Here is a 19,892-nt window from a genome sequence, read left to right on the forward strand (position 1 = left end):
GGGAGATACTGGCACAGAACAGCCCAGTATAGTGTGCCCTCATCAAAGAAGGTACTGTGCTCTGTAAGCAAAGTAGAATAGAAGTAAGTCATAGTAACACATGAGATGCACAAAATTTAGAGAATTCATGTCACATGTTCACATGCACTATTTTTGCCTGAACTATGGTAGATAGTGATGTAACTTCAATCCTCTTCAAGAATGAAGGACAACAACCAACCAAGTAACAAAGTTCCCACTCAGCTTTGGTGTTTTCAGAAATGCTTAAAAGTCCTTCATTCCATTAAAGATCCATTCCTCCCTGATTATACTCGGCTTTGTAGGGTGTGCTATCATTAGCTATAAGCCTATTATCTTTTGCCTTTTATAGTAATTTTACTCCAAGAACTCTTCTCATTTTTCCATTGAAGCTGTCAGATCTTGTGAAATCCTTACAGTCATTCCATAGTACTTGAACTGTTTCTTTCTAATCACTTGATATATGTCTCTATTTCTGTCTCCAGACATGGGGTACAGCTAGTGCAAAGGCTTGGCGATAGAAGATGGAATGTCATATGTGACTTCAATTTCTCTAGACTGCAGAAGGCAAAAAGATGAATAATGCAAACAAAGCTAGAGAGGTAAGTTAGGGACATATAGTTAAATTCTTTATAATATTTTATTTTTCCCCAATCACATGTTAAATTTTTTAACATCTTTTAAAGTTTTGAGATCCATATTCCATCACTCTCTTCCTCCATCCCCTTCCCTCTCCACAAGACAGTAAGCAATCCAATATAGTTTATATATATTCAATGATGTAAAACATTTCCATATTAGTCATTTTGTACAAGAAAACTCAAATAAAAACATGAAAGAAAATGAAATGCCGCATGTTTCAGTCTGAATTCAGGTGGTATTAGTTCTCTCTCTGGAGGCAGATAGCATGCTTCATCATGAGTCCTTTGGGATTGTCTTGGATTATCATATTGCTGAAAATAGCCATGTCATTCACAGTTTTTCACTGTACAATATTGCTGTTACTGTGTATAACATTCTGCTGGTTCTGCTCACTTTATTTTGCATTAGCTCATGTAAGTCTTTCTAGGTTTTTCTGAAATCATCCTGCTTGTCATTTCCTATAGTACAATAATATTCCATCACAATTATATACCATGGCTTGTTTAGTCATTCCCCAACTGATGGGCAACTTCTTGATTTCCAATTCTTAGACACCACAAAAAGAGCTGCTATAAATATTTTTGTACATGTATATATGTCCTTTTCTGTTTTTTATAAAGATGTCCTTTATAGACCTAGCAATGGTATTGCTGGATCAAAGAGTATGCACAGTTTTATCCCTTTTAGGCATAGTTTCAAATTGCTCTCCAGAATGGTTGGATCAGTTCACAACTCTACCAACTATGCATGTGTCCCACTTTTCCTACATCCCCTCTAATATTTATCATTTTCCTTTTCTGTCATATTAACGAATCTGATAGGTATGAGGTGGTACCTCAGAATTGTTTTAATTTGAATCAATAGTGATTTAGAGCATTTTTTCATATGACTATAGCCTTGTCCTTTGTCTGAAAACTGCTTGCTCATATCCCTTGACAATTTATCAATTGGGGAATGACCCATTCTTACAAAATTGACAAAGTCCTATATACATTTGAGAAAAATGGCCCTTATCAGAGATACTTGTTGCAAAAACATTTCCGTTTTCTGCTTTCCTTCTAATTTTGGTTGCATTACTTGTGTTTGTGCAAAACCTTTTAAACTTTATATAATCAAAACTATCTCTTTTACATTTTATAATGCTCTCTATATTTCCTTCGTTCATAAATTCTTCCCTTATCCATAAATCTGACCAGTAAACCATTCCATGCTCTCCTAATTTGCTTATAGCGTCAGCCTTTATATGTAGACCATGTCCCCATTTGGACTGTATTTTGGTATATGGTGTGAGATGTTGGTCTACACCTAGTTTCTGCCATGCTGTTTTTCCAGCTGCTGCATCAGATTTTGTCCAATAATGAGTCTTTGTTCCAAAAGCTTGGATCTTTGCCTTTATCCTAGGCTAGATTACGGTAGCAATTTACTATCATACAACGCGTACCTCATCTTTCCCACTGATCCACCACTGTATTTCTTAGCCAGGACCAGAATGTTTTGATAATGATTGCTTTATAATCAAGTAAAGTTCTTTAAAAAACCAAACAAAAGAGTCCTGATTCTGAAGACGTTAGAGAACCAAGAGTTTATTGAATAGGGGAATGACTCGGTCACAAGAAGAGGTAAGAGAATCCTTTAAGACTCTCAAGGAAATGTCAGAGGATGAGACCCCCTAGAGGACACTAGAGGAGTCAGGAGAGGAGCCAGGAGGCGCAGTCACTGACCGGGGGCTCTCTGGACTCGTTTCTTTAGCCCCCACTTTCAGGGAGGTGGATCATGCATAAAGCATGCACAGTCTCTACATCCCAGGACCGCTCCCAAGCTCCCCAGCATCCTCGGAGAGCTCCCTTGCCCCTCCCACCCGCCGTGACGAGCTGACGTAAGACTACGTCACGACGCCGCGGCGTCCGGTCTGGGCGGCGCCGAAGTGGCCGAGAGCTGCGGCGCCCCGGCTAACTGTGGCTGGGCACCCTGCGGCTCCCAGGCGTGCGGGGCCCTGTAGTCCCCCGGTTTTCGGTTGCCCCCGGCCCCCGTCCCTCTCCATCTTGGCGCCCCGTAGGCCTCCCCCGAGGCTCGGTCTGGGTCCCGCCTCCCCCCGCCTCGCGCCCCATCCGTCAGTCAGCGTCCCCTCAGCGAGGTCGGCGGCGGCTCCCATGTCCAGGCCGAGCAGCGTCTCCCCGCGGCCGCCGGCCCCGGGCGGCGGGGGCGGGGGCGGCGGCGGCGGCGGGGTGTCCGCTCAGTGCGGCTCGGGCTCCGGCGGCGGCGGCCGGGCCAAGGGGCTGAAGGACATCCGCATCGATGAGGAGGTCAAGATCGCTGTCAACATCGCCCTGGAGCGCTTTCGTTACGGAGACCAGAGGGGTGAGTGCGGCGGGCGTCCGGCCTGGGCGCGGGGCTGGAGGCGGGAGGCCCCGAGGGGGCTGGAGGCGGGCCTTGGACGTGCTTGGGCTCGCGTCCGCGGGGGCTCCGGGGACCTCCGCAAGCTCGGGACCCCTTAGAGGTGGGGGTCACGTAACGGGAAGTCCGGGGGGCACGGCCCGAGGAGGCAGTGCACCGGTCAGATAGCAGCAAGGGGGAATTGGGCAGGATGCACCGCGTCTGTCCAGCTCCGCCCGTTCTACCAAAAGTGTATTTATTTATCATTCGGTGCAGTGAGAAGCCGCGACCTGTCAGGAAGACTAGCGGGGCTCGGACCTTCACCTCTGGGAGCCGGGCTCGTCCCTCGAGTTTTGGTGCCCGTATCTGTCAGGTGTGGAGGTCGTGTGTGGAAAGAGCTGAAGTTTAGGGCTGCCCAAAGGGCGTGAGAGTGCGCCTTCCCTCTGGGAGAGAGCCTCTTGTCTAAAAAAGCCTTTTTATAACTGTGTTCCTTATCATTTTATATATTTTATTTTATGTATTTGAACCGTTATTCTGAGAAAGGGTCCACAGACTTCACCAGACTTCCGTAAGACCCCCCCCCTGTAGAATCTTCCTGTGCAAACAGTCACTTACTCAGAGGTCTTGAACACGTCTGTGCTTCCATCAGTGTAGGGAGCTCTTGATAAGTGTCTCCCCCTTCCAAAGCAGACTTCAGAAAGTAGCCCAGTGCTCTGAGATGACTTGGCCAAGGTCACACAGGCAGAAGGAGGACCAGGACCGGAGCTTGGCCGAGTCCTCCTTTCTCCTCACCTTGTAAAAGGCCCAGCCCAACCAGCCTTGATTTTCCCAGTTGTACCCATGCTTCCCCACCTCACATGCTTCCTTCTCCCCGCTTCATTTCACCTCCTCTTTTAGGTGTTATTAGAATGTCAGCTCCTTGAGGGACTATCCCCTTTTTTTTATATCGCCAGCATTCATATAGTGCTAAACGATAATAAGCACTTAATAAATGCAAACTGTGCAGTAATTCTAAGTAACGCTTTATCTAGGACATGCATGCAACAGTTTTTTTCCTTGAATTATCTCTAACATGACCTCCCCTAGTGACTTGCATTCACTAAATGTTTTGAATTGTCAAAGTATCTAAATGTTTGGGTTGACATTTCTCCATTTTTTAAAATATGAGCCCATGTCAGAAGTTCAAGGAAGAAGAATTTTCCCAGACTTCATAGAACTTAGAATCATAAATTATTAAAATTGGAAGTAAAAAGTGGAAGTACAAATAACTACAGTGCAATATAGAGAATGTGTGTGTATATATCTATCTAGATATATCTATCTATCTATATATACGTATATATGAGAGAGAAAATGCTACAGAGAGAAATGACTACAATGCACTACAGAGAATGAAAGTATAAAGTGTTCCATCAGGTCAGAAAAGGGATTGATTACTTCCAACTAAGGCTGACTTCTTGAAAGAAATAACACTGATTTAGGCCTTGAAAAATAGGTAAAAATTGAAGAGTTGGAGCTAGAGAAGAAGGGCATTGTAGCTGTAGAAACACTGTTTAAAAGGATAGAGATAGGAAACCAATGTGCATGTTTAGAAAGTTAACAGGTAGCTCAAATGAAGCTTCAATTCTGAAAAGACCTTTAGGGTCTCCTGTTGCATCCTGGGCCATCTCCAGTCATCTTGATGAATGTCTGATCATTGGACCCAGAAGACTCAGGAGGAGAAAGTGAGGCTGGTGACCCTGAACAACCCTCCCTCACCCTTAAAACAAAGTCAACTGCAAGTCGTGTCATCATCTCCCTGATGTCATGGTCCTCTTCTGGAACTAAGGACAAACACGACACAACAAATTCTTTTGGACCATATTGGTGGTATACATATAATTGCTTTTTCATTGCCAGGCTTAACATTTGGGTGATGTGTTTGAAGTAATGATATAAGGCCTGACTTAATAGTAAATGCTTATTGAAGTGAATTAATTACTTGTACTTACCATCATGTAAACATAGTAAAGATAAATGAGGTTTCAAGTATATTATTTTAGCCAAAGCTAAATAAAAGAATTTTTTTCTTCCTCATATGTGACCATTTAAAAGAATACATTTTTCTTTCTCTAGAAATGGAATTTCCTTCTTCTTTAACCAGTACTGAAAGAGCTTTTATTCATCGATTAAGTCAGTCTCTTGGTTTGGTCTCTAAAAGCAAAGGGTAAGTTCATTTATCTTTTCTTATCAAAGAGAAATTTCTGGCTACTTTTTATAGTAATATATATCTGTGGAAGGGGGGAGGGAAAGAGAAACACTTCTTTTACTGTGTCTGACTTTTCTGTATACCCATACCCATATTTTCTTCCTGTTTCTTTTATCTCCTTCCCAATTTCTTCTTCCCCAGGGGGAAAAAGGAAGAAAGTAGTTAAATCTTACCTTAAAAGAGAAAGATGGTCTTGACTTGATATCAAAATAGAAATGTTAAAACAGGAAGTGATTTTGTAAATATAGCTAGTTGAATCCCCTTATTTTGCAGATGGGAGAAATAAAACCTGAGAAGTGAAATGCTTTATCCAACATTGTACTAATGAGTGGCAGAGCTAGAATCTGCTGCTTGCTCCATTTATATCCTATTTTTTTGTTTGTTTATAGACATCTGTTTTATTCTTGATGTGGTTTTCTTGTTTGTTTATTTCTTTGTGATGAGGAATTATAGTTCATGTCCTCTGCTTATTCTCTTTCTGATCAGGTTTTAGGTTTTAGAAACAATTATAAGGCTGAGCATGACGGCATGAACCTGTAGTCCCTGCTGCTGAGGCTTCCTGCTTGAGTTCAGGAACTCTGAATTATAGTAGGGCTAAATCTGGTACCAAAATAATGAGCGCCATGGAGTCTCCACTGTAGGCTGCGTAAGGAGGGACTTATGGCCCAGGTTGAAAAAAAGGAACAGGTTGAAAGTTCTGTGCCCATCAGTTTTGGAATTGAGTCCATGATAGCTCTTGCACTAATAATAATTAGCTGTTACTTCAGTATGCAAGGATTTGTGACTTTACACATGTGGGTACTAATATTGATCACAGCCTTACAAAAGTTGGTCTTTGATAACTACTATGACTGAAAAATGCATCCCTCCGTACCAACCCTGGAGATAAGAATGTATGGGCAAAATAAAGAGATCCTGTCTCAAAATAAATAGTTATATAAAACAGGTTGGATAGAGGGGAAAGAAGAGTAGGAGGTTCCATTTGAGAGATATCCTCAATGAAAAAGCAGTATGTGTTGAGCACATTCTGTTTTTGGAGAGAAATTATTAGTTAACTTACCTTTTAAATCAAGAGTTTTTTTGTTTTCTTACCTTTTTTGCATCATGGGACATTTTGGCAATGTGGTGAAACCCATCAACTCTTTAGGATAATGTTTTAAAATACGTAAATTAAAATAGATGAGACTACAAAGGAGAATTATTGAATAATTATTGAATTAATTAATTGAATTATTGAAATAATTACCAAAATAGTCACCAGAACAAAAAAACAAGTTGACAGAATCCATGATAAGAACTCTTGTATTAAGGAAAAGTCAAATGCCAAAAAAAAAAAAAAAAGCAACAGAAAGAATTATGCAGGCGATTCTTCACACATGATCCACAAATACCCGTTACTCTTTAAATATTCAGTTGCCTTTGAGTCTAGGAAGTTCCTATCTTATACTCCCAAAACTATTGCTAATCACTTCACTGGGTGGTAGTAGAGTCCCTTCTTGCTGCTAATGCTTCAGAAAGGGAAAGGTATGCTTCTTGGGGCCCAAGAGTTTTATTTGGAATTTGGAACACATTTTCCCAAAGAAACAATTACTCATATTGGATAGTTCGTAGGTCAGCCTGCAAGGATAAGGAGAACCATACATTTACAACAGTATTGTTTTCTGCTAGTGTGGTTATTTTCTAATTTTAAATATACAATATTTTAGCTATATTACACTGGTCTTATCGCTTCCTGGCAAATAGAAGGAGAAGAAATGGAAACAGTGTCAGATTTTACATTCTTGGGCTCAAAGATCACTGCAGATGGTGAATGTAGCCATGAAGTTAAAAGACACTTGTTCTTTGGAAGAAAAACTGTCGCGAATCTGAACAGTGTACGAGAAAGCAGAAACATCACTTTGCCAGCAAAGGTCCATATAGTCAAAGCTGTGGTTTTTCCAGTAGCACTGTATGACTGTGAATTGGACTATACAGAAAGCTGAGGTCTGAAGAATTGATGCTTTGGAATTGTAGTGCTGAAGAAGACTTTTGAGAGTTCCTTGGACATCAAGGAGATCAAATCAGTCAGTACTGAAATAAATTAATTCAAACTGTTCATTGGAAGGTCAACTACTGAAGCTGAAGGTGAAATACTTTGGCCATGTAATGAGAAGACTGGACTCGTTAGAAAAGACTGATGTTGGGGGGCGGAGCCAAGATGGCGGAGTGGAAAGACGCACATACACATAGCTCCGAACCCACAACTCACAGAATGGCTAGAGGGGACCAACTCACCGTGAATTCTGCACCCAGAGGCCACGGAATATTGGAGCGAGGGAGATTTCTGTTCCGGAGAGACCTGCAAACCTCTCGCGGGGGGTCCTTCGTGCTGCGGACTGGGCGCCGGGACTGGGAGCTGGGTGCAGCCCTGCAGCAGCCACGACACCGTGAGGAGGAGATCCGAGCGGGCTGCGGGGACGGGACCTCCAGCGGCCACGAGGGTCCCTCCACCCACAGAGGGACCTGCAAACCTCTTGCAAAAGGTCCGTCGCGCTGCAGATGCGGAGCCCAGCCCAGACCTGCGGCGGCTGCGGCTCCGAGAGGTACAGATCCAAGCGGGCTTCAGAGACGGGATCTCCAGTGGCGGCACAAGCCCCCCCACCCACAGGTGACGAGGGTCGGTGAGAAAGTCTCTTTGGTGGGTCGAGAGGGGAGTGGGGTGCCCCCATGGCTTGGGCCCCCCCGGGAGATAGAAGCTGAGAGGCGGCTGCAGACAGGGGCTCCCCAAGCGGGCGGGAGCCTGGATCCATTGTGGAAGGTCTGTGCATAAACCCCCTGAGGGAACAGAGCCTGAGAGGCGGCCCTGCCCCGACCTGACCATCTGAACTTAATTCTCACACTGAATAGCAGCCCTGCCCCCGCCAAAAGCCCTAAGGCAGGAAGCAGCATTTGAATCTCAGTCCCCAAACGCTGGCTGGGAGGACCAGGAGGCGAGGTGGGTGTGAGGAGAATATTCAGAGGTCAAGCCACTGGCTGGGGAGAATGCCCAGAAAAGGGAAAAGAAATAAAACTATTGAAGGGTACTTTCTCGGAGAAAAGACACCTCCTCTCTTCCTTTCTGACAAGGAAGAACAATGCTTACCATCAGGCAAAGACACAGAAATCAAGGATTCTGTGTCCCAGCCCACCCAATGGGCTCAGGCCATGGAAGAGCTCAAAAAGAATTTTGAAAATCAAGCTAGAGAGGTGGAGGAAAAACTGGGAAGAGAAATGAGAGGGATGAAAGAGAAGCATGAAAAGCAGATCAGCTCCCTGCTAAAGGAGAACCAAAAAAATGTTGAAGAAATTAACACCTTGAAAACTAGCCTAACTCAATTGGCAAAAGAGGTTCAAAAGGCCAATGAGGAGAAGAATGCTTTCAAAAGCAGAATTAGCCAAATGGAAAAGGAGATTCAAAAGCTCACTGAAAAAAATAGATCTTTCAAAACTGGAATGGTACAGATGGACGCTAAGGACTTTATGAGAAAAGACTAATGTTGAGAAAGTTGAAGGCAAAAGGCAAAGGGAATAGCGGAGGATGAGATGGATCATGTCATGGGAGAAATGACATAAAACTTGGAGAGACTTGAAGAGATAGTGAAGGATAAAAAGTCCTGGCATGCTGTGGTTCATGGAGTCATAAAGAGTCAGATACAAGTGAACAGCTAAACAACAGAAAAAGGAAAAAAAAGTTCAAGGTTTCAAATAATTGGTTTACTAAAAAGATCTTTGGAATATGAGCTGCTGATAACTTGGAAATTTGTATTTAGTTTCAGGTAAAAAAGAGGGATCTATTTGGGGGTAAAAGATCAGGACAGTGTAGAAATATCAGTAGAGGTAAGAGGGGAAAAGAATTATGCTAGTCATAATGAATAAATGAGTGAATGAAAATTTAATTATTAAGCATTTATTTCGTACAACAGAGTATACCAAGCACTTGGGATACAAATAGAAAATAGAAAAGACTGTCTCTGTTCCCCTGGTCTGTAGATTGCAATGGCATTTGGTGGGAGGTAGTTAAGAAAATGCATAGAGGAGTATGCAGAGCAAGGAAAGGGATAAGATAACATCTAGTATGAGAGGAAGTATAAAACAGAATTTTTTAAAGCACCCATCATTTTCATTTTCTGATGTTGCAGCTTGATCAAGGCACCCTTTCCTCTGCCTACTTGGTGCCATTTCTTTTCATACCTAAGAACAGCTTTTGCAATATGATTAAGTGGTCCCACAGATTCTTTAGGTAACTTCTTTCTTTGGTTGTATTTGAGTCATTTCTTTTGGTTTCATTTCCAGAATTCACTTACCTGTTCATGCTTTTTGGTCCCCTAACCTCATATGGGTAGTCTTGTCTAATTTTTGAATGATAACTTCTTTGAAATAACCCCTATGACCTTGCCTGTTAGCTATTCCAGATCTCCCCCTTTGTACCTAGCATTGTTCTTTGGCATGAATTTATCATATGATTCTAGTGAGATATTTTAAATTAATCTCTGGACAATATTGTCCGTAAAGGAGACAGATTTCTTACTTTGTAGAAGTAAAGAGTACAATCAGAGATAAGTTGACTGTATTTGTATATGTAAAAGAAATTTCTACAACAAAGGATGAGCATTTCATCAAAAAGGAAACAGCACTTGAGTACGGTGGTGCACACCTGGAGTCCCTGCTAATAAAGAGGCAGAAGCTGGTGCTCACTTGAATGTGGGAGTTCTGAGCTATAGCAGCACTAACGTTGATCAGTCTTCAGTAAGTCTTGCATCTATATGGTGAACCCAGGGGGCTGGGAGGGGGACACCTGGCTGCCCAAGGAGAGGTGAACTGACCCAGTTTGGAAATAAGGCACATATCAGCAGTGAGATTGGACTTGTGAGTGGCTACTGCCCTTTCAGCCTGGGTAAAATATGAGATACCTAGTATCCAAAATAAAGGAAAAAATGCTGTAGAGTAGTAAAATGTGTGATACCTAGTAAAAGTTACTGTCCAATACAAAACATTAGTGTAAATGCCCAGATTCTACTTGATAAATGATAAAAAAAATAAGAAATAAATACAATTAGTATATAAACAGAAAAATTCCCAGTCTTATTAGCATAGTGATTTCCTCACAGTAACAGTTATTATAAGGTAGAAAGTCAAGGCCTCAGTTTCTTAATTTGTAAAATGAAGAAATGGAAAGACAATAGAAATATGGTGGATTAATTGTAAAAGGTACTTTTAATTACAGATAGAGCTAGCCTTCTATTGTTTTCTCTTGTAATATTGGATAAATCACTCTACCGGTGCCCTCAGCATTCTCAGATTTGTGACTGTAGCTATTGAGGTTCCCTCTTGTGAACTCTTATCACTCCCAAGGTATTACAATGATGGACACAATAGAAGGGGAAATTTAGGTTATGTAAATAACAAAAGATATTAATATAATGTATTTTACAATAATAAATGAATGACCTTAGTTGGAATTGTTTGATCATATGCTCTGCTACCTTCTAGAAGAACCCAGTGTCATTTTCATGCTATGGAGAGACTTTGGAAGAGGACTTGAAGAAACACTTAGCTTTAGGGTGATAAAAAAATATGTTTCCCTTACTTTATGAACCTTATTTGAGACAAAACAGTCAAAGAACTTTAAAACTGTAACACTTCCTTACAAATGGGAGAAATAGACCTTGAGGTAGCTTCTTAATCTTTTGTTAAACCAAAGATAAATCTGTGATGATAATAGAACCAACACTGGGATTTATATATTTTTAATCATTATATTAGAATTTTTTTGATGACTGTTTTTACAACAGTCATTTTTAGAAGTAAAACAACACTTCACGCAATTACATGGGCAACATTTTGTACCTATAGCCAAAGACAGGAGAAAGATGCATTCACTGGGGATAAGATTGGTCATTACAGTTACAGCTCCAGCAGAGGGAGGTGTTATTCAGTCATTTTTCAGTTGTCTCTGACTTTTCTTGACCCCATTTGGGATTTTCTTGGCAAAGATACTGGAGTGGTTTGCCATTTCCTTCCCCAGGTCATTTTACAGATGAGAAAACTGAGGCAAGTAGGGGTTTAGTGAGTTGCCCAGGGTCACACATCCAGATTTGAACTCAGGAAGATGAGTCTTCCTGACTCCAGGTTCAGCATTTTATCCATTGTGCCACCTTATGATTAGTTAAAGACACCCATTATATTAGATTGTGTTCACAGGATTCCATAACAGTGAGAGTATCATAGTACGTGCTGATGAGACATTTAGAGGGAATATAGTCTGGATAGGCGACTTAAAACTTTTATTATTTTTGGATCCTATTCGAATTGTTTCTACTGACCCCTCCCGCCACTCTCTCCCCACAGGCCATTCATTAGCTGGTATTTTATCCACCACCGTGCTAAAGGCAATCTTCATGTACATAAATAAACCTTTTTCAGTAATTGTAAATTGAGTTTCAGGCCTTTTTTTTGTTTAATATTTTTGTGATAAATTTGGACATGACTTCTTTTTACTGAAGGTTTTGGAAGGCATTTAGTGGATAAATACATCTGAAATCTAGTTTCTGCCACATAACTGCTTTTGTGACTTTGGGCAACTCATTTAACTTTTTTCTGCAGCAGACAGCTTTTTTAAAACTGGAAGTTGCAGAGAAGTTATTCATCATCCACATTGGCTGACAAAGTTCCTTGTTTCTGCTCCCAGAACTAACAGGTCCAGTCAAAAAGTAAACAAAACCATTAGAAATATGTTTTTTGAGTAGGAGTAAGTTTTGTGTATATAAATGACTTTATAATTTTAAAATTATTTTTCAGAAAGGGAGCAAATAGATACCTAACTGTGAAGAAGAAGGATGGATCAGAAACAGCACATGCAATGATGACCTGCAGTTTGACTCACAATACAAAGCACGCCGTTAGGAGTCTGATTCAGAGATTTCCAGTCACAAATAAAGAGCGTACTGAACTTCTGCCTAAAACAGAACGGGGAAATGTGTTTGCAGTTGAAGCTGGTATGTCTGTCTTCTGAATTTCCTTCTATATTTTGCGATGTGATGATTTTCCCCTACTCTGGACTAATGTAATTAAAACTAGAATGAAACAAGTTTTCCAAATTTCGTTAGTTAAATTGTGCAGTATATGGATTTAAATATGAAATTGTTTAAGTATTAATTTATATAGTGCAGAGTTTGACTGTTAGTTTTTCTTTTAGTGGAGTGGTAGAGATACAGAGTTTTTGATTTATGGAATGTTCCATAAATGGCTTTTTTGGCTATGTTCCAAAGTGTAAAAACATCAAATTAAAATTTTCTGATTTAGAAAGGAAAATAGAAATAATTAGTTCCCTCTGTTATTTCAACGTTTTCAGTTTTTTCTGGTAACAGATATCATATACTATTGTGTTTTATGTGTGATGATGTAGTCCGCAGCCAATATGAGGTTCCAAGCCTCAGGAATTTAAAAACTATTTAAGAAAATAGTTAGACCTGTAATTGTGTACAGATTGCATATTGATTTTAGCTTGTGGACTGTGAATTTGATGTCTGTTTTAAAATACCTAGTTAAAAAGATGTTTTGGTAAATTTGTTAACTTTTTGGAGTATCATACTTTTTTTAATTAATAAACTTTTGTGGTTCTAACACTGAAATTTATATTTTATATAAATAACTCCACTGAAGTCCTATTTTAGTGCCTCATCAGGGTGCAGAGATATACCTAGGTTCTTGAAAGTTCTCCCAATAGATCACAAAATTTGACAGATCCTCATAGAGCCTGAGAGGTGGCTCATCTCCAGGGTTGATACAGGCTGATGCATTTTCCAGCCATAGCAGCTATCAAACACCAATTCTTGTAGGACTGTGATCAGTATTAGTACCCACATGTGTGAAGTCACAAATCCTTGCATATTGGAGTAGTAGTTTAGAATAAGTGTTCTGTTCTTAATAATATCATTCTTTAGATTTTGGAACATCTGTAATTTTAAATGTGTTAAACTCTGGTAAAAGAGTTGAAATGAAGAGTAACAACCATACAGGGGGATAGGTGACAGAACTGTATCGCTCCTGCTCATAGACAGGAGAATAGGAGCCAACAACGAGCAACCTTGGGACCGTAGTGCCATCACCTCCAGCTCCCAGCATAGAGAGCAGCGCACAGAGGGAAGATTATTGGATGTGAAATGACTTTTGCACTCCAGTTGAAATCCCAGTGCCCCTTAGAGCTCAAATTTATACAGAGTTTTAGACAACAAACATGAGTCCAATGTGAGATTGCCCTGTTATAGGACCAGTAAAGTGAGAATATTTTCTAAATTGCATAATAGGGAGTGATGAATGAGGGGCAGTGATGTAGGGAGCTTAACTTAAATGAGACCATTCTAATAAGAGATTGAAGAAGGTTAATGCCCAGTCTCTAGAGCTGTATCAGTCAAATTGGTTTTCATTGTTCAGCATAAACCCAATTTTGATATGGAAATGAAAATAGCATTTATTAAGTTCATGTTATGTGCAAATCACTGTGGATACAAATAGAAAAATAAGTTAGTTCATGATCTTCTGCAGCTCATATTCTAATTGAAGGATGCAGTATACATAGAAATACTGTCATTTTCATTGATTAAAAACCTTTTAATTTCTGAAGTTGAATCCATTTTACAATGCCAAGACTTTGGTGGTGAGCACTTTCTTTCCTAACTGAAGTAGCTTTGTGATGTACTTTAAAAATTTTTTTTCTTGATTTATTTTGTTTGACACAGTAAGATTGTCTAATATTCACAAAATATGGTCCCTGCAAAACAGTTAAATGAAAGTACCTAATACAGTGGTTTCATTTGTTAGTGTTTGTTACTTTCAACATGACATAACAACAGTTATGTTGACTTTTGTAATTTAACACTTTTTGACAGGAAATAGGTATTCTTGATAACTTGTTGGCCTTTGTCTTTGATCAGAGTTGTTTCCTTTTCATTTTGTTTTTTTTTTTTTTAACATTGCTATAGTCATGTATATTGGTCTAATTTTGCTTCATTCATTTGAGGTTTGTTTTTTGTTATCTTATTAGTTATTTCTACTTATTCGGGTTATTTCCACATTCATGCTGAAGTAGGAAAATTGTAAGGTCTTTTCCTCTAGATGAAAAAATTCTACTGTCATAATGTGCTTATTTGTTATAGGACAAGAATAAATCTTAGCACTTAAAAATATGAATCAAATATAATAAAGGTTCTTGAAAGCAAGGACAAAGAGGACATGGCTTTTTAAACCCAGCGTACACATACTAAGGTTGGGGGTTATATTTGGTAAATAACAGAAATTTATAGACATTGTTTCATTTTCTTTTTTTGTTACGTGTTTCATCTTTTGTGCTGTTTTTTCCTTTTTTTTATGCTCTTGTTAGCTACCTGAATATCTGTCTTTATCAGTGGAAGAGAAAATTAAAATGTACATATATTAGACTATTTTTTTATTCACTATTGTTTGTTAATATCTGTCTTATTGTGTTTTCCATTTTTTTTAAAGAAAACCGAGAAATGAGTAAGACAAGTGGACGGCTGAACAACGGTATACCTCAAATTCCAGTGAAAAGGGGAGAATCGGAATTTGACTCTTTTAGACAATCTTTACCAGTGTTTGAAAAACAAGAAGAAATTGTCAAAATAATTAAAGATAATAAGGTTGTTTTGATTGTTGGAGAAACTGGGTCAGGAAAGACCACACAGGTTTGTTTGTCTTTAATTCAGCTGAAGAAAAGTATGTGATTGTATTTTGTAGTTTAAAGGCTAATTTTATCCATGACAGGAATCTAAATATGATTGAGACAAAATTTGCATCTGACTAGGTAGTACTTTTTAGGAATCCGTAAGAAAATTTTAGTTGTAAAAGAAAATTAAATTTAACAACTATTTATTAAGTGTTTATTATATGCAAGACATTGTGCTTGTTTTTAGAAATACGGTGAGAGAACTTAACATTTCTACAAGGCCTTACATTTCGCAGTGACAATGCCACATCCTGGGTAAATAGTTAAGGGGAAATATCAGAGAATAAAGTTCAGTGAATTTTGATGTAGGAGAGAGCTTTAATAGGACAGGAGTGATCAGAGAGTAAATGAAACCTTGTAGTTAGTTCACTAAACCCTCACAATAACACTATATCACTTAATCAACTAGCATTTATTAGGTGCTTCCAGTGTGCCACTGGATGATAGGGATAGAAAAACAAAAAAGATATACTTCCTATCCTCAAGGAGTTTGAGGTCAATAGGGGATATATCTGTATAATTAGTTACAAAATAAATACAAGGGGAAGTATTACTAGGGAGATCAGGAAAGACTTCATGTAAAAGGTAATACTTGAATTGAATCTTGAAAGAAGTAAGGGATTATATTACATGAATGTGAGGAGAGAGTATTCCAGGCATAGAGATGGTCTATGTAAAGATACAGATGAAAGATTGAATGTCATAGGTGAGAAATAGGAAGAAGGCTAGTTTGGCTAGAACAGAATGTGGGAAAGGGGATAATATATAATGAGGTTGGAAAGGTAGGTAAGGGCCAAGTTGTGAAAAGCTTTAAAAGCAAAACAGAGGAATATATATTTGATCCAAGAAACAGTAGGTAGTCACAGGAGTTTGTCAAGTAGTAGAGGGGCAGGGTCAAACATATGCTTAGGGAAAATGATGTTGGTAGCTAGTAGAGGATGAATTTGGAGTTGGGAGAGCCTTGAGACAAGAAGGCCATAATTAGCCAGTAGGGTCATCCCAGGTGAGAGATAATGAAAGCCCACCCTGGATTAAATTGATGGCCTTTGTGGATAGAGTGAAAAGAATGAACGTGAGATGTTGTGGAGCTAGAAATGGTGAGAGTTGGCAAATGATTGAATATATGGGATGAGGGAGAATGAGGAATTGAGGATAATTTCAAGGTTGTGAACTTGGGAGATTAGAAGGATGGTGATTCTCTGGACAGAAATAAGAGATATGGAAGAGGTAATGAGATAATGATTAAAGATAATTATTTTGAACATGTTGAGTTTGAGATTGTCTATGGAAAATTTTTTTTGAAATTTGAAGTATACAATAGATAATTGGTAATATGAGACTGAAGCTCAGGGAAAAGGAGGCTAAGGTTGGATTTATAGAGATGGACATGGTGATTAAGGCCATGGGGGTTGATAAGATCATCAGAAGAGTATAAAGAGAGAAGAGGACCCAGGACGAGGTCATGGGGAACACCCTCAGAGAGTGGGACATGGGTAAAAAGGCAGCAAAAGAGATTGAACAGTGGGCAGACAGGCAGGAGAACCAGAAAAGAATGATCATAAAAATGGAAAGAAAACAATGTCTACAAAGAGTGATTAACCATATCATATGTTATTGTTTGTCCTTCATTCTCAAAGAAGACTGTGACATCAGGAAGGTGATACCATGACTTGTGAGTTGAATTTAAGTGAGGCAGAGCTGTGCAAGGGTTTACCAGCCTCACTTTCTCCTCCAGAGCCATCTGAGTCCAGTGGCAAGATATAGGTCAGGATGACTGGAAATGACCCCAGATGCAGTGGGAGGCCATGGCCTTTTGAAGCCAAGGTCTTTCCAGGTTTCAGTTTGACTGAGGCAACACACATTCAGTGATTATGGCTAAGTAAGAAATGAGGCAAAGAATGACCTCTTTTACCTAGTGTGTCCCACCTCCCCCCCCAAAATGTGTGTGTTTATGTGTGTATGTATGTATTTGTGTATGTATACATATATACACATTTATATACATATATAATGTATATACATATATGTATGTGTATGTACACACACACACACACACACACACACACACACACACACACACACACACACACACACACACACACACACACACACACACACACACACACACACACACACACACACACACACACACACACACACACACACCCCCTATTCACATTCACTCTGAGCAGTCAGGCCCAAACAATGACCCTGTGGCTTGGCCCGAGACCTATTATTGGACAAACAGAGCCAGTGATTTGGGTTTAAGGCATGGAACTTTACAGGATTAAATGTAGCAGAAAAGTCAAGGAGAGGGATAACTTTGGAGAGAGTACTTTCATTTGAGGGATGAGGTGGGAAGCAAGATTCCTCAGGGATAAGGAGAGAGAGTGGAGTCAATGAACACAGGCTTTTTTTTCTTTTGATGGGAAATACAAGTTGTTATTTAGTACAAATTGTTTTTCAAGGATATCTGTGTTTGTGTTCAGCAAGGAAAGATTCAGTAGATAAGAGAGATTGAAGAAAGGGTGAGTGATATAGGAGGCAATCTGCTCTTTATAAAGAATCTTTTTATAAGCCAGATGGGATGAGAAAGAGGGAAGCTCATAATATTAGTGTTTTATTTTTTCCAATTACATGTAAAGATAATTTTCAACATTCATTTTTGTAAAATTTTGAGTTCCAAATTTTTCTTCCTCCCTTCCTTCCCTCTTCCCAATATAGCAAGCAATCTGATGTAGGTTATACATGTACAGTCATGTTAAACTTATTTCCACATTAGTCATATTGTGAAAGAAGAATTAGAACAAAAGTGAAAAAAAACCCTCCAGAAAGAAGGAACAAAAACAAAGTGAAAATAGTAAGCTTTGATCTGCATTCAGACTCCATAGTTCTTCCTCTGGATGTGGTTAGCATTTTCCATCATGAGTCTTTTGGAATCAAAAGACTTGGATCATTGTATTGCTGGGAGGCACTAAGGAATGACTTCTTTCTTCTTTCTAGTATTAGATTGTCAGCTGAAAGGGTAGAGGAAAGGGAAGTTTGTGAAATTTGAAAAGAGAACAGCCTCTGTGAGGAATGGGATAGCAAATCAGTAAGGAGAAGTAAAAAGATTGACTTGCTACAGTGTGGACCAAGTTAGGGTTAAATAATTTGTAGTGACTCAGCTTGGTTTTATCTTCCCCCTGTCCATTTAGCAGTACATGACTAAGAGTGAGAGGATGATGGGAATAATCCAAGGCTGGGTTTGGTAAACTATGATGGAGAAAGAAGGCAGATGTAAATGAGGCAAATGTAACTTAGAATTTGTCTTAGATAATAGTTACTGAAATATCAAAAAGGTTTCATTAAGACAGTTTTCACCTATTAGGTAGCACAGTGTGATGGCAGTAGAACACTGATGTGTTTTCACTTTTCCTTTGTTAGCTTTGTGTTGCACCTGTGTTAAGAAAATGTTTCTGTACTTTTCCTAGACTCTTCTATGGTCATTTCCTTAATTTCCTGAACTTTTCTCTGCATATATCATTTTATATTTACTCAGCAGATAGAATGACACATTGCCCCTTATCATTTTTGCTCACTCTTTACACATTAGTGAAAAGAAATCAGTGGGAACATTCTTATACATTCATAAGCCCTTCTCAGTTGTTATCACTATTCCTCCCCCTTCCCCAAAGAGAATCAGATGATAGAACTTAAATTTCTTTTTATGAAAAGCCCTTTTATAAAGAGCAGTACTGGTTAAATCCTCTTACAATCAGCTCTAAGAAATTGTCCTGATTTCATTGTTGTGCTAGAATATTTTGTTTCAGTATCAACTGTTGTTTGGAATAGGTAATTCGTTTGAAATCTTTTTCATTTCTATTATAATTATATTCATTATTAGTAGAATATGATGTGTAAATTTCGAACACCATGATAATCTATAGTGATAATGATTCAAATTCAAATGATTCAAACACAATTTTCTTTATTTGACATTTTCCTTTAAACAACTGATATTATCAGATTTCCTTTTATATTCTTGTATTTTAAGCTTTTTTACTTTTTCATGTTAATTTACTAATTATGCTAAGGTACTTAAAATTTTAATTGGGAACTCCAACTCTATCTTGTTGGTATAAATAAGATGTGATAAAACCCTGGAAAGGTGGGGAAGAAAGCAGTTGAAGTACACTATTATAAATCACTGGAGTTTTTTGCAAGATTATAGGTAATTATTCCCTGGGATTTAAACAATTACAGCAAATTTTCATAATGAGTACATGAATAATTAGCTCTACCTGTCTTGTTGATTGAGTTTGAAGAATTTCAATAGTGACTGAAATCTTTGTTTCAGATTCCTCAGTTCCTTTTAGATGATTGCTTCAAAAATGGAATTCCCTGCCGGATATTTTGTACTCAACCAAGACGTTTAGCTGCTATTGCTGTGGCTGAAAGAGTTGCAGCAGAAAGAAGAGAAAAGATTGGCCAGACAATTGGCTATCAGATACGATTAGAAAGCAGGTGATGTAAATTTTCCTAAAATATGTTTTTTTAGTCTATTGTGTGGACAAAACTGCATTTACCAGGTTTAGTCAAAATGATATAAACACTTCATACCATTAATTTTTCTCAGAGTTTCTGAAAATTTGGATTCAAAGTTGGTAACTAAAACCATTTGAGTCTTTAAAATAATAATTGTCTTCGAATATTTGGCAATGAAAGAGTTAGAAAACAGGAAATAGAAAGTATTTCTCTCGTTTCCAAATTGGCAGTCCCATTTGGGAGAAAATATTTCATAGGATTTGTGTTTCAGATAAGAGCTTCTTCACCTTTCCCATTGCTTAGTGCCTTAATCTAATAGCTGAC

General features: G+C 38.9%; 1 protein-coding gene across 1 annotated transcript in view; it reads left to right on the forward strand.

The window, feature by feature from the left end:
* Positions 1–2,564: 2,564 nt before the first annotated feature.
* YTHDC2 (YTH N6-methyladenosine RNA binding protein C2) overlaps positions 2,565–19,892 on the forward strand; it is a 90,602-nt gene continuing 73,274 nt past the window's right edge. Inside the window, exons 1-5 of the mRNA XM_072597186.1 lie at positions 2,565–3,018; positions 5,149–5,239; positions 12,098–12,294; positions 14,801–15,000; positions 19,381–19,547. Coding sequence (XP_072453287.1) covers positions 2,811–3,018; positions 5,149–5,239; positions 12,098–12,294; positions 14,801–15,000; positions 19,381–19,547 — 863 coding nt within the window. The 5' untranslated portion in view covers positions 2,565–2,810. The remainder of the gene's footprint in view (positions 3,019–5,148; positions 5,240–12,097; positions 12,295–14,800; positions 15,001–19,380; positions 19,548–19,892) is intronic.

Source organism: Notamacropus eugenii, chromosome 3 (genome assembly GCF_028372415.1).
Source record: "Notamacropus eugenii isolate mMacEug1 chromosome 3, mMacEug1.pri_v2, whole genome shotgun sequence".
In the NCBI taxonomy this organism is placed as follows: domain Eukaryota; kingdom Metazoa; phylum Chordata; class Mammalia; order Diprotodontia; family Macropodidae; genus Notamacropus; species Notamacropus eugenii.